The sequence below is a fragment of the Cetorhinus maximus genome, chromosome 12 (genome assembly GCF_964194155.1).
Source record: "Cetorhinus maximus chromosome 12, sCetMax3.hap1.1, whole genome shotgun sequence".
NCBI classification, from domain to species: domain Eukaryota; kingdom Metazoa; phylum Chordata; class Chondrichthyes; order Lamniformes; family Cetorhinidae; genus Cetorhinus; species Cetorhinus maximus.
This window is the reverse complement of record NC_135890.1, coordinates 88,948,367-88,961,916: the sequence shown is the minus strand read 5'-3', so window position 1 is coordinate 88,961,916 and position 13,550 is coordinate 88,948,367. Positions and strand designations below refer to the sequence as shown.

General features: G+C 39.5%; 1 protein-coding gene across 6 annotated transcripts in view; it reads right to left on the bottom strand.

The window, feature by feature from the left end:
- Window positions 1-13,550, bottom strand: part of rbm19 (RNA binding motif protein 19) — a 285,521-nt gene that overhangs the window by 251,857 nt on the left and 20,114 nt on the right. For 5 of the 6 annotated variants that reach the window (XM_078554055.1, XM_078554051.1, XM_078554052.1 and 2 more), the window contains 8 exons: window positions 11,221-11,259; window positions 10,920-11,112; window positions 10,243-10,505; window positions 9,658-9,732; window positions 9,180-9,258; window positions 6,869-6,940; window positions 6,518-6,721; window positions 1,599-1,729 (listed from right to left, as the gene is read on the bottom strand). In XM_078554055.1, coding sequence (XP_078410181.1) covers window positions 1,599-1,729; window positions 6,518-6,721; window positions 6,869-6,940; window positions 9,180-9,258; window positions 9,658-9,732; window positions 10,243-10,505; window positions 10,920-11,112; window positions 11,221-11,259 — 1,056 coding nt within the window. The remainder of the gene's footprint in view (window positions 1-1,598; window positions 1,730-6,517; window positions 6,722-6,868; window positions 6,941-9,179; window positions 9,259-9,657; window positions 9,733-10,242; window positions 10,506-10,919; window positions 11,113-11,220; window positions 11,260-13,550) is intronic. The other variant, XM_078554054.1, reaches the window with a different exon arrangement.

The window sequence follows — 13,550 nt, the reverse complement described above, 5'->3', positions numbered from 1 at the left end:
AACAAAAACCATTATAACTTTTAGCTTACAAAAAGTCTTAGATACAAAGTGCAAAAATTTTTTGAATAAGTGCTAATATTGTTCTCTCCCCCTCCCAAAATTTTTTTTACTCCAACTTCAAACATGAGGTGGCTGGCAGAGTGATAAAATGCGAAGAAAGAGAGCATATCAGAGGTAATGAAATATTATGAACAGAGGTAATACAGATCTGAAATCTGGAAAGGCTCATTTTCAAATTCAAACAAAAGTGTCTTCATTAGCCTGTCTTTGGTCTTTCAGGTGTGGATAGGCATGATTTCCATTTATAGAAATTCAAATTTTATTTTAAAATTTCTTGTATTTGGACTTCTTTAAAAACAATTTGTAATTTAAGAAAGATTATTAAGTTATTATTCTTGAAGGTTTAACTCCTCAGATTAGTTAATGACTGCCACCCTCTGGTGAGATTGGTGAATTACATATTTAAATTAATTCCTTTGAAATTCGGGCAAATCATTTTGAACTATTTTCTTCATTGTTATACCTTTAATACTATTGTGCTATTTTTCCCCTAGTTCAGGATCAAAATCAGAAAGATGATGGGAAATGTGTGGGATAGCCCACGCAAAACTCAAGTACAGTGCATGTTTGTGTGCGCATGCCTGTGCACAGAAAGTAATTTCTAAAAAATGAATTAAATGCATTAATCGAGAAAATATCTGTCATACCACCTTCAGAAAACTGAATACACAAATTCAACTTAATGCTTCACTCAGGTAGAAAATATCAAAACCCCCAGACGTTACTCACTTTTAAACGTGCAGCATCTTTTACTTAAAATCGTATAAACAAGCAAACTTTTTAGAAAAGCACGTTCCTTCAACAGTTCCTCATTTCTACATTTGCTCACAATTCATAGTTTAGGTGCCACAACTTTGCAGCTTTTTTAAACACTTGTATGTGGTCTGTAAAAGTGGGCCTCAAGGTGGTCAAATAATGGAACACCAGCCCTATGCATTAGTAAATTAAATGAAAAAAGGAATTCAACAAAATCAGGGTTAAGGTGATCTCTTGGACTAATTTTTACCCTCTAAAGGACACGGGGACATTTTCCAGATTTCCCTAAGTGACCTCAGTTTTTACATTAATTGACCTCTCCCAGAGGTCACAACAACATGGGGCTGAATAGATGGAGCAATGTGTTTTTTCCTGTCAATAATTTCAATTTATTTATAAAATCAAGGCAAACCACTGTCGCTGGAAATGAAAGATGGTCAACTATGTTATCAACAAGTGGGCAGCTACAAATTTTGTCTTCTTAAAATACGTTCAACGTGATGTAACATTTCTCTTCAGAAATAACAACTGACATCAAGCAGTGATGGGACAAAAACAACAGGAAGATTTTACTACAAAAAGGCAAAAAATCTCTCTCACATCCTGGAATTCTATTCAACCCTTTATATCTTACAGAAACTGAGAACGACATCATCATAGAACCGATGAAAGGATGTTATATTTCAATGTATGACTGGGTTATAAAGCATTTTAGTGATTTCTAAATCCAATTGTAATTGTATGTGAATCACAAATTTTATGTAGAATTACGACAACCTTACCTGAAACACTTCACCATCAAGTTCAGCAAAGGCCTTCACAGCATGTTCAGGCATCATGAAAGTGATGAAGGCAAAGCCTTTTGGTTTCTTGGTCAGACTGTCTATAGGAAAATGAATCTCCGATAATGGTCCTGTTAGCATTTAACAGAAATGCATTGCTCTAAATTAATACGAAAAGATACAACAACCATTTTTAATACAAACTCATTTATTTTTTCTAATTTTTGTAAGCCAAAGCCATAAGACACATCAATTGTCACATTTCTAAAAAGTGTATTTGTATATGAAGTATAGTTTCCAATATCAGATAATAGCTATAACTGCTGGTATTTGTGCAGTTATGAATAATCTAAGTTTCCATAATCATTTCCATCGCCACAGAAGTCAATTATAAAGGTTTCACTTTTAACTATTAAGTGCACAGGCAATGTACAAGATTTTTGCACCTTGTTGCTACTTCAAACTACCTGAAATCAGCAGAGGTTTGAAATCATAACGACACAAGGAGGCCGTTCGACCCATCGAGTCCATGCCAGCTGTCTGACGAGCAATCCAGTCAGTTCCATTCCTGCACACTATCCCCAGAGCCCTGTAAATTTATTTCCCTCAAGTGCCCATCCAATTTTCTTTTGAAATCATTCATCATTTCCTCGACTGTCTTTGTAAGGGAATTCCAGATCATTACCGCTCACTATGTAAGAAAGCTCTTCCTCACAACCCCATGTATCTCTTTCCCAAAACCTTAAATCTGTGCCCCCTCATCCTTGTACCATCAGTGAATGGAAATAGCTTTTGTCTATCTTATTGAATCCTGTCATAATTTTGTCCATGTCCATCAAATCTCCCCTCAAAATCTTTTTCACCAAGGAAAACAGCCCAATTTCTCCAATCTAACCTAGTAGTTACAATCTCTCACCCCGGAACCATTTTATCAAAACTTCCCTGCACCCTTTCAATGACCTTCACATGTTTCCTAAAATGTGGCCAGAAATGGTTAAATACTCTACTTGTGACCTAACCAGAGTTTTATAAAGGTTTAGCATAACTTCCCTGCTTTTGTACTCAATGCATCTATTTATAGAGTCCAAGATCCCATATTGCTTTGCTAATTATTCTTTCAATATGCCCTGCCTCCTTCAAAGATTTATGCACATGAATCCCCCTGGTCTCTCTGTCCCAGTGCCCCATCAAGTCTATATTGCCTCTCCCTATCTCTTCTGCCAAATGCATCAACTGCCCTGTTGCAGTCAGTTCTATCATCCTCACTGTTTGCCACAAATTTAGGTTTGGTATCATCAGCAAATTTTGAAATTTTACTCTGTATTCCAATATCCGTAGGGAGGTCTTGTGGTGCAGAGGTAGCATCCCTACCTCTAGGTTCATGTTTCACTTCAGGACTTCATCATGGCCACAGAAGGTGCATTAAACAGGTGGATTATCAGCCTGTAAATCCTTCCAATATTCCTGCTGGCAGGTGGTGACAGCAGGAGGGTTTCTTGGTCAGCCATACTGCAGGAGGCACCAGCAAATCACTGCAATGTTTTGTTAAGCATAATCATGGACCAATCCAATGAAAGCCCACGAAGGCGAAAGCCCTCTTAGAGCATGGTGCCTCTATCTATATATATATCAAAAAAGTAATGGTCCTATCACTGGCACTTGGGGAACATCACTGACCATCATCCTTCAGTCTGAAAAACAACCATTTGTCACAACTTGCCATTTTCTGTCCATGGTAGATTTTTTATCCAAACTGACATTTTCTCCACGAGCCTCAATTTTGTTAACCGGCCTTTTTTAAATTCTTCACAGGATGTAGACTTTGCTGGCTGGCTATCATTTGTTTCCCATCCTTAACTGCCCTTGAGAAGGCGGTGGTGAGCCGCCTTCTTGAACCGCTGTAGTCCATATGGTGTAGCTACACGCAAAATTCTGTTAGGGAGGGAGATCCAGGATTTTGACCCATTCATGTGATACTTTGTCAGATGCTTTTTAAAAATTCATATAGACAACATCTACTGCATTCCCTTCATCAACCTTCTTTGTTGCTTCTTCAAAAAAATTCAATTAGATTAGTCAAGCACAATCGGCCTTTTACAAATTCGAGCTGGCTTTCCTTAATTAATTCAAAACTCACCAAGTGCCTGTTGAGTTTTTTTTTACAATTATTGTTCCTAAAGCCTAACCCACCACTGATGTTTATTAAAGTGTTTATTAAATGTCTTTCCACTTGCACTGTGAGCTTCGCTTAATACTTAGGAGCTGAGTGCCTCAGTACTGTAGTATAACCAGACATTACCACCGCTTGTATCAGGGATGGGTAAAATAGTGGCTAAGTTGTACATGCATTACTCAATTTCAGAGTTTGAGTTCTATTTTCCTGACTCTCCTCCTTAGAAGACCGATGCTTCCTCCATGAACAAGGTATGGCTGGAAAAGTGAGTCACGATGCAATTTCGAACCAGGTTCAAAGGCATAAACAGTCTTTATTTTGCATTTCCTGGTTTTGCAGTTCACTCGTTTAACACCAATATGCCCCCTACATTACTACTTCCAAGGAACCATTCAAGGCAACGAGTGAAATAGAATTAAATTTGCTTTCACTTGTGGCTTTTTCTTTAAATCCAAATGAGTTTAGGTACTGGTTTGTTGAAGTAGAATAACACATGGTACTGAAAATATGGAAACATTCCTGAAACATCCAAATAGCAAGGAAATTAGACAAAAAGAAATCTATCAATAACAACGACTTACAACATCTGGGGCTGCATCTTACCTATGTCGGGCGGGCTGGGCGGGAGCGGGCGTGGAGCCGATCGCCGCCTGTGCACCGCCATTTTAAGCAGGCGGGCCAATTAAGGCTCGTCCAGCGTAATATGCGGCCAGTAGCGCTCAGTGCTACTTGTGCAGGAGGGGGGAGGAGGGAGAGTCGGGGCCTGCACGCGAAAGAGTGCAGCAATCTCCCTGAGGCACGGAGCTGCCTCAGGGAGATTAAGTTGGTAATGAAAATTTTGAATAAATGATCTAAAAAATTATTTAAACAGGTCTCCTCATATGAAAGTGTCACATGAGCTGGGGCATGTTTGTGCATTTCACAAAATTTATTTAATTATTTTATTAAACCTTCAGGAAACGTCAGCCCGCCTGTGGATGAGGTTTCCTGAAAAACGTGAAGGCCGCTTGGGCTCTTTGCCTGCCCGCCAACCTTAATATTGGACGGCAACGCTGTTAATGAGCTAAATTACTTTTCTAATGGCCTTAATAGGCCTTTGACATTTCAGCAGGCATGCAGCCACTTCTGGCCTGCACCCACCAAACGTAATATCAAAATGACACGCGATGACGTCGGGATGGTCATCTCGAGTAATTTTATGCATCGGTGTGTCGGGCCCGCCCCCACATGCTGACAGCAATATTCTGGCCCTGAAGTTCACAGAAAAGGGCGCCTACAAAGTTTCAGGATAGATATAATGCCCTTAGCAACAACACTGGACAAATTTTAGAAATAAATTGTTGGAATTTTATAGTTAAAAAACTGCAGAATTAAGGTACATTAATACATCAATTTAAAAAGCTGATTAAGGCATTTAAGTATAATACAAGGAATTTTAGTAGGTAAGGAACACCTTTTCTCCTCAGAATAGCTGAAAATTAATCCAATTTTTTTACCCCACACAATTTGTGACGAGAGCTGTAACAGAAAGCCACAGGCAACATTAATTGAGGTGTGAGAGGTGTAGATCTTCACTCAGAAAGTAAGGGCATCAAGAGATATGGAGCAAAGGGAGAAGGCCGAGATTAAAAAGTTCAAGGCATCATAGCTAACACCACGGCATAACAGGTTTAGTGGGCCAAATGACCTGATTGTTTCTAAAATCAGCGACAAACCTGTCTGCAAGTAAATTAAAAGCTGTTTCATTGAATATGTAAAAACAAAACAAAATTCACTTTTTCAAAGATATGTAATTGATAATAACATGTACATTAAGTTTGCTGATGATACCAAGCTAGGTGGAAAAGTAAGCTGTGGGAAAGACACAGAGAGGCTGCAAAGAGATAGAAAGGTTAGTTGAGTTGGCAACAGGATGGTGTATGATATAGGGAAGTGTGAAGTCATTCACTTCAGTCATAAGACTAAAAAACAGAATTTTTTTAAAAATAAGATGAGAAACTTATAAATGTTGATGTTCAAAAAGACAAGAATGTGCAGAGAGTCAGCATGTAGGTGCTGCAAGCAATTTAGAAGGAAAATTGCTTGCCTTTATTGTTGACCTTCATTGCAAGGGGAGTACAAGAATAAAGAAGTCTTGTTACAGTTGCACAGGGTGACACCACATTTACAGTAGTGTGTGCAGTTTTGGCCTCCACATTTAAAAGAGGATATACTTGCATTGGAGGTGGTACAATGAAGGTTCACTAAATTAGTTCCTGCGATGTGGTGGTTGTCCTATGATGAGAGGCTGAGTAAATTGGGCTTATATTCTCTGGAGTTTAGAAGAATGAGAGGCTATCTCATTGAAACCTACAACATTCTGAAGAGGCTTGATGGAGTGGATGCCAAGAGATTGTTTCCGCTGGTCAGGGAATCTAAAACATGGGGACACTTCTCAGGATTGGGGCCGATCATTTAGGACTGAGATAAGGAGAAATTACTTCATTCAAAGGGTTCTGAATTTTTGGAATTCTCTACCCTAGAGACCCGTGAATGCTCCATTGTTGAATACATTTAAGGTTGGGAGAGACACATTTTTGGTCTCTCAGGGAATTAATGGATATGGGGAGCAGGTGGGAAAATGGACTTGAAGCTTAAGGTCATCCATGATCGTTTAGAATACTGGAGCAGGCTTGATGGGCCATGGGGTCTACTCCTGCTCCTATTTCTTGGTGTTCTTGTACAGTGGAAAGAATAAGCTACTTACCATATTTAGAAAATACTTTCTCCAAGTCTTCTTCTGTACAGGTATATGGTAGGTTTCGAACAAACAATCTTCCCGAGTCAGAGAGATCCTCTTCCTCCTCGTCTTCTTTCTTTTCCCTCTTTAGCCATTTTTGCTCATCATCTTTTCCACCTGATTTAGCTTTTTGAACATTATTCTCCCTAAAAAGTTCAATATATCTTCCACCTTTAATCAAAGCAGGAAATATTTTGAGGTCAAAAGCATTTCAGATATTATAACTTGATACTATACTATAACTTGATAATATCTATTATAACCAAGGGTGGGCTACAGGTCAAGTGCCACAGCCTCTCAAAAGTCAAAACCCCTTACCCATGTAATCTTTATTTCTTTTCAATGCCTTTTCAAGATCATCCTCTGACTGAAAATCAACAAATATATAACCTGCAAAAGAAGCATGTCCCACAATTAGATAAAACTGAATTTATGATGAATGGAAATAATGGGGAAGGTAGAATCATCTGTTTTAACAACCCGAAGAATATAACAAATGTTGAATTTAATAACTTGAATTTATATAGTACCTCGAATGCAGTTCAAGGTCCCAAGACACTTCAGAGGATCATATTAAGATTAAAAAAAACTGACACCAAGTCAAAGGAAGAGGCATTAAGGACAGGTGGCCAAAAGTTTTGAAGAGGAAGGCTTGAATGAGTGGCTTTAAAGGATGAAAGGTGGAGAGAATTTACTTTTTCAGTAAATAGCTACTTTCCAGTAAGTTGGTTATCCTCCCAAACCCAGTGAATATTTTTTTTACAGAACTATCAACCAAACTAGTATAATAGAAAAAGCTTGTCCTCGAACATCTTCCACTGATACATGGAGTCTTTGTTGAATCAACAACGAAAGAAACATCATGCCATAAATTCTCAAGAACGCCAAAAGTGACAGATCTATAGAATGAGTTGGCAATAGATTGAGATTTTGCAAAGGTTCAGAGCAAATATTAAAAGGTGTCAAATAATTCAATTATTATACAAATGAAGAAAAACTCATTAAGGTTTTATACATAATATATTATATATATATGGAAATACACATTGCTCCCTTCTGTCTCTTGGATAAATGCATGATGCATAATGCTGAACTGCAAGAACGGCATTGATCAGGGAACTGTGCTTAATTAGCAGCACTAGATAACTGAGCCAGTGGTCTGACAATAGGTCAACCCAAGCCAAATCCAATTCACTTGGCAGTGGAAGGGAGGGTATGGTGAAGAGAAAAGGCTGTGAAAACAATTTGACCTGTGTGGTAAAAGTATTGTTTCATTCAGAAGGGCAATAAATGCTGGCTTTGCCAACAATGCCCACATCTTGTGAACAAATAAAAAGAAATAAATTAGTTAACAGAAAAGTGTTGCTAACCTGTTTGAATGGGTTAGTGTTGAGTGAAAATAAGCACACATCTGACCTTGCTGCCTCCTATAAAAATCAGACAAACAGCCAAGGGCAAACATGCACATTTTGCAATGGTGCTTATGTAAGCAGCATCGCAAAACGCTTTGCAAGGAGGAATAAAAAAAACACCAAGCAGATATAAAAGAAAGAAATTCAGGAAGGAGACCAGAAGAAAGCACCCCTAATATTAGCTGAATTTTAACAAGATGGATAGTAGTGTAGAACAGCAAAGATATTTTGGACGGAATTTCAGGAAGGATGGACATAATAGAAAAACTTTGCTCTAATGATAGTGGAGAAAATAGGAAGAAAACAGTTATCTAGAGACGGACAAGCAGACACAAGTGCTAGAGGAAGATTGATCAATTCAATTCAATGTGGGCGGACACAATCTAGTTAGATTAAGACAAGAATATGAAAACCAATTAAAAGCGGTACATGGAGAGCCAATGGGGCTTGTGCCAAGAACAAGAATAATGAGTTTGCAAAATTGTGTCTTGTACAAGGTACCAAAAATCGGTTAAAGAGCAATGAAACAATGAAGAGCAATAGTTGTTTGGTAGTGCAGAACTCAAGTACTGCTGAAAACAAAGATATGTCTAAGCTTTTCATCTTGCACTCATCAGGACACTTGCAAGAATAGCAATATAAAGGGGAAAAACAACAAATTATACTGTATGCGAAGAGAGTGTTGACTGGTTGGCAAGTGGCATTGCCATGGAGAATGCACCACTGATGGTGACTGACAGTTAACTGCCAAACATTGTTTGAAATTTAAACCAGGCAGCTTGACCGATTGGTCAAGGCATTGCTTGCTCTGAGGAATAAGTCAGCAAACGGCTGTCACTTATTTTGTTTAACTGAAACAGGCACAATGCATGTACGTGTTCTTTCTATCAGCAAAGAACAGGGCCCTGTGTAGTAATATATGTAGCTTCCAGTACACGCAAATGCGCCACATTGCGAGACCTAACAGCCTTAAATTGGCCGTCAGCATAATTCTTAGCACATTGAGGATTATTTGCCTCTCACAAATAAGTAATGTGGTATATGAATTTCAGTGCCAATGTGATGCTAGGCATGTAGCCCATACGTCCCAAAGACTGGTGGATCGTATGGAATTCAATATGAAAGGAGTATTCCTCATTTGTCAGACTAATTAAAAATGCACCATCACTCCCCAAAATAAAATACTTTATAGAAGAAAATTTGAATTGGTTACAAACCTGTTGTGTTCCCATTTGCATTTTTGACAATTCGCATCGCCACAGGTTTTGTCGGAACAAAGAATTCTCTTACATGTTTCTGGAGAAAGATTAGTATATCATGTGAATATATAGACAAACTAAATCCTTGTTTACATAGGACTGATAGCCTGTATTTCACTTTAATGTTCAAGCAATTCATATTTTAAACTTCCAAATTCAAATTTTATCAAAATGAATGAAGGCTGTTTTCTCATACTCACGGTTAATAAAGAATATTTTATCCATATGAGAAGTATAGAAACAAAGCTGCTTCTTTTAACCAGATTAAAAATCTGTTCACATAATTTGTAAGTATATCAACAGTCACTTACGCTGCCATGAAATAAAATTTTGCATCCATTTTTTCCTCTGTCTCTATCCAACCCTGCAGACACTTGCTCACACAAGGAACTAAGTATGAATGCAATAGAAAACACAAATCACATATGATTGGTACCTCTTTCACACTGAAGGGGGCCCCTCGCAGTTTCAAAGTATACAGTGTGGTAGGTTCATTTTGGTGCTTTTGTTTCTGAAATGAAATGATAAAGTACTCATCAGAGTAAAGAGTGAGAAATCTATTAATGTTCTACTTTATTTGTAAACATTTGTCTGGAGGCAGTAGCAAATTTTACTAGTGCAGAAAGTTGGGATTAAACATATAATGCAAGTTTTAGTCTGTTTTAAGTTAGCCAAATAATACAGAATTCCTTGTATGATATAAAATATTTAAAATTGAAGAAAATTTGTAACCAAGTTCTTTAAAATGCTTAATGAAGACACCTGCATAAGTCTGAATTCTAAAACTTACCTAATCTCTACACACTATTTTTGAGACATTTACAATTATGCAAATACCTAGGTGAAGGTTTTAAATAATACATAGACACCCACTAGGATGAAAACAAGAGACATGATCAGTTTTGGGAAAAGGATGTTAGAGACCACAACAGTGCTCCTGAACAAAAATAAGCTACGTTAAAAATAATATTTTGACAGCATTAAGAAATACTAACAAAAAGCAATGGAAAAAATTGCAAACCTCCAGTTCCTTTTTCTTCCTCCGTGCTGGTGTTGATCTCTCCAGTTTGCTATCCTGCTTTTTTTCTCCACTTTCACAATCACTATCTGTATGTAATAGTGTATTTCCTTCAGTGGATGGCTTTACTTCATTTTCTTCATCGGCTTCAGATTCATCATCACTTTCAGACTTGCCTTCAGCCTTAACTATTTTTGATCTTAAGTAATCCATGTCAGATACTTCTTTTTTCAATGCCACATTTTCCTTTGTTTGTTTTTGTTTGCCTGGAAGAGGAAAGATACAAAAGTTTACATAATATAAACGTGTAACTTCTTTCCAGACTATGATCTTTGCCACTTAATTGCTTAAGGGATTATCCAAATCCCAGAACAGGATTCTTTTGTTCATCGGGGGAAAGAAATTTCATCTTCCAATCACTGTCTTCCTTTAAATGGGATACCAATTCACTATGTAGGCAATCACATATCAAGTCCTGGTACACTATGTACATAGTGATCACAACCCTATTTCTACTCTCTGCTCTTTCCCAGCAGATAGCCGACTTCTGACATTCACAGGGTATAAAGAGAAATACAAAATGTTGATTGCAAGAGAATCTGAAGGGGCAGAGCCAAAAAACAACAAACTATAAGAATGGGACATGAATTATGCAGTACAACCAAATTTAATGTATTTACTTGTTCCTTTGATATCTTCCTCCTCCTCCTCCTCACTTAGTTCTTCAGAATCTTCTGAATCAAAGTTCAGATAATCAGCCATCCTCTGAGCATCTTCTTTCTTTGCTGGCAAGGTATCATTAGTCCAGGTAGGTGCATTGGAACGCTTCTTGTGTACAGCCAGAAATTCCTCAAACTCGTCATCTTCCTTCAGCTTTAGAAAAAGGTGAAACCAAGTTACATTTCCAGCACAAAATTTGTATATGGGTTAACAGGAATCAAGAATCAATGTATTCCAACGTAAATTCAAATTCCTACTCACATGTTCCAGATTTTCAATGATAGGTTTCTTTTTCTTATCCTGTAATGGCAAATTTGGAAGTTTTAAGCGTCATTTCCCTTCTTGCACTTTTCAGCTGATTACAAAAGGCAAACCAAAAAGCTATTAATTGGATCTTAAACAATAGTCTTGTTGTTTTTAAAACAGGCCAGGCTTGAAATGACTTTCCTTTAAATATTGCAATACTCAGAGTGGAATCATCCCAAATTTGCACTAACTGCAGTAGCGGATGGGTAAAACAATGTTTTACTTGCGGGCTGCAATGGCGACTTCTCACGCCATATCGTTCCAAACCCGCCACATTAATTATGCATTTCCGGGAAACACGTAGCTTCCATGGCGGGCGGGCTCCAATTCACCCACCACGCCATCACCCTGCTGTTTCATCATATCGGGTGCCACATTTAAAGTATAGCCATGCACACACCTTTCAGTGTTTCCAGCCCAGAACCACTGCAAATAAGGCATGGCCTCAAAGGGCAAGACTGCAGCCCTCAGGTTTAATGAAGCATCCATCAAGTGCCTTTTGGACACTCTGGAGGTCTGCCGTGATGTCCTCTATACCCGCTCTGGCCGCAGGAGGGGCAGCAACATTACCACTCTAGCTTGGTAGGCGATGGCAGTGGTGACCAGTGCCAATGCTGCAGAGAAGAGGTTGGCCATCCAATGCAGATAGAGGATGAATGATCTCATCGGTGCCACTAGATTAAGGCAACCATCTCATCACTCTCAACTCACACACTCAAGCCCTTCACACATTCACTGGCATCTCACTCCCCGCCAGCTCAAGGGACATTACCACTCAATCTTTCACACACATCTCCACCTGGCCTCATCTGCTCTGGAGACTGTCTCCTCAGCCCTCACCATCTTGAGGTCACTTGCACAGGTCAACTTGTGCCCCCACAGAAATCCTGAGATAACCCCCTTCCTCAGGACAGCCCTCATCCTGCAGCCTCTTCCCTTGGCTGAGGTCACTTCTCCCCCTTCCCCAAGCAAGCCCTAGCCCTGCAGCCATACAAAGCCACCCCCGCCTTACAGCTGGTCTGGTTGGTAGAGACCTGCCCACGAGCCACCCCTAAAAGTGCTGTGGTTCTGTCTGCGAAGCTTGGCGCTGATGACTGCGAGTGCTCTCTGGAGCAAGATAGGCAAACAAACCTCAAAGTCCCAAGCGAAGTGCAGCTTGCCAAGTGCACATCACTTACGTACAGTTGTGAAACAAGTCGGCGTGCAATCACGTCAACGTGGGCAGACGATCCAGTGTGTGTGCGCGTGGGGGGGGGATATGAGTCCGACGGGCTAGCCTTATAATGACATGCAGAGGTATTACAAAGAGGTTCCCAATGTCCGCTGGCGGGAAACACAACCCACCATCGACGAGCTGAGTGGTTGATCGCAAACTGGCTTCATGGCGTTGTGAAACCAGTTTTTTGCCTTCTCGCCATATTGTCGGCTCACACTGCCAAGCATGCCCAACGCCAATGGGCACAGACAATTCTGCCCTCAGATTCTGCCACCAGATACTATTAAAGCTCAAACAGATTCAAATTTTAATTTGATGACCTCTCATCACAGAGTAAACAACAAGAGGAAATTATGGGCCAGAACTTCCAAGGGGTGGCAATCACAGTCAGATTGCCATTCCACTCCTTTTTACATACCTTACTTGGGAGCTGCGCATTTCTAGTCCAGCCTTCCAACCCAGGCCTGGTGAGAAATGTGCAGTACAGCAGCTCCTTCCAGTGCAGGGCAGCAGTGTTAGGGAAGTGAAGCCACATCCCCTTTTTACAGCACTAAACTTACCTGGTTTACAGCAGCTAAAAGTCCCAGCCACTTTGAGAAGCCAGGGGAAAGGTAACTATGTAAGTTAAATGGATAAAACGGATCAGGGGAAGGGGTGGTGGTGGTGGGGGGTTCACTAGTATAGTTGGTGGTGGGGGGGGGGGGTTCACTAGTATAGTTACCCAGGAGTTAGAAGTGGTTTAATGTTTTTAACTTTCCCTAGGCAATATTCTGCTAAGAGTGTCAGAACCGTCCGAAGTCTCCAATTTAAGTTGAGAGTTTCAGATGGTTCCCAATGCAGGGTAATTGCCCATTGAAAGTTTGAACTTTCCAGGCAATTGCCATGCAGCACTTGCATGTGCGCTTCCGGAGGGAGCCCCCAGAGCATTCATCCTGAGTATGACACCCCGGTGATTGTAAGTTCTTGGTCTGTATGTCCCTATTCATTCTATCCAAACTAATCAATTTAAAAGTCTGTATTAAATCTTCATATTATCTCAAGTCTTTCCTTATAACGATAGTTTTCATCA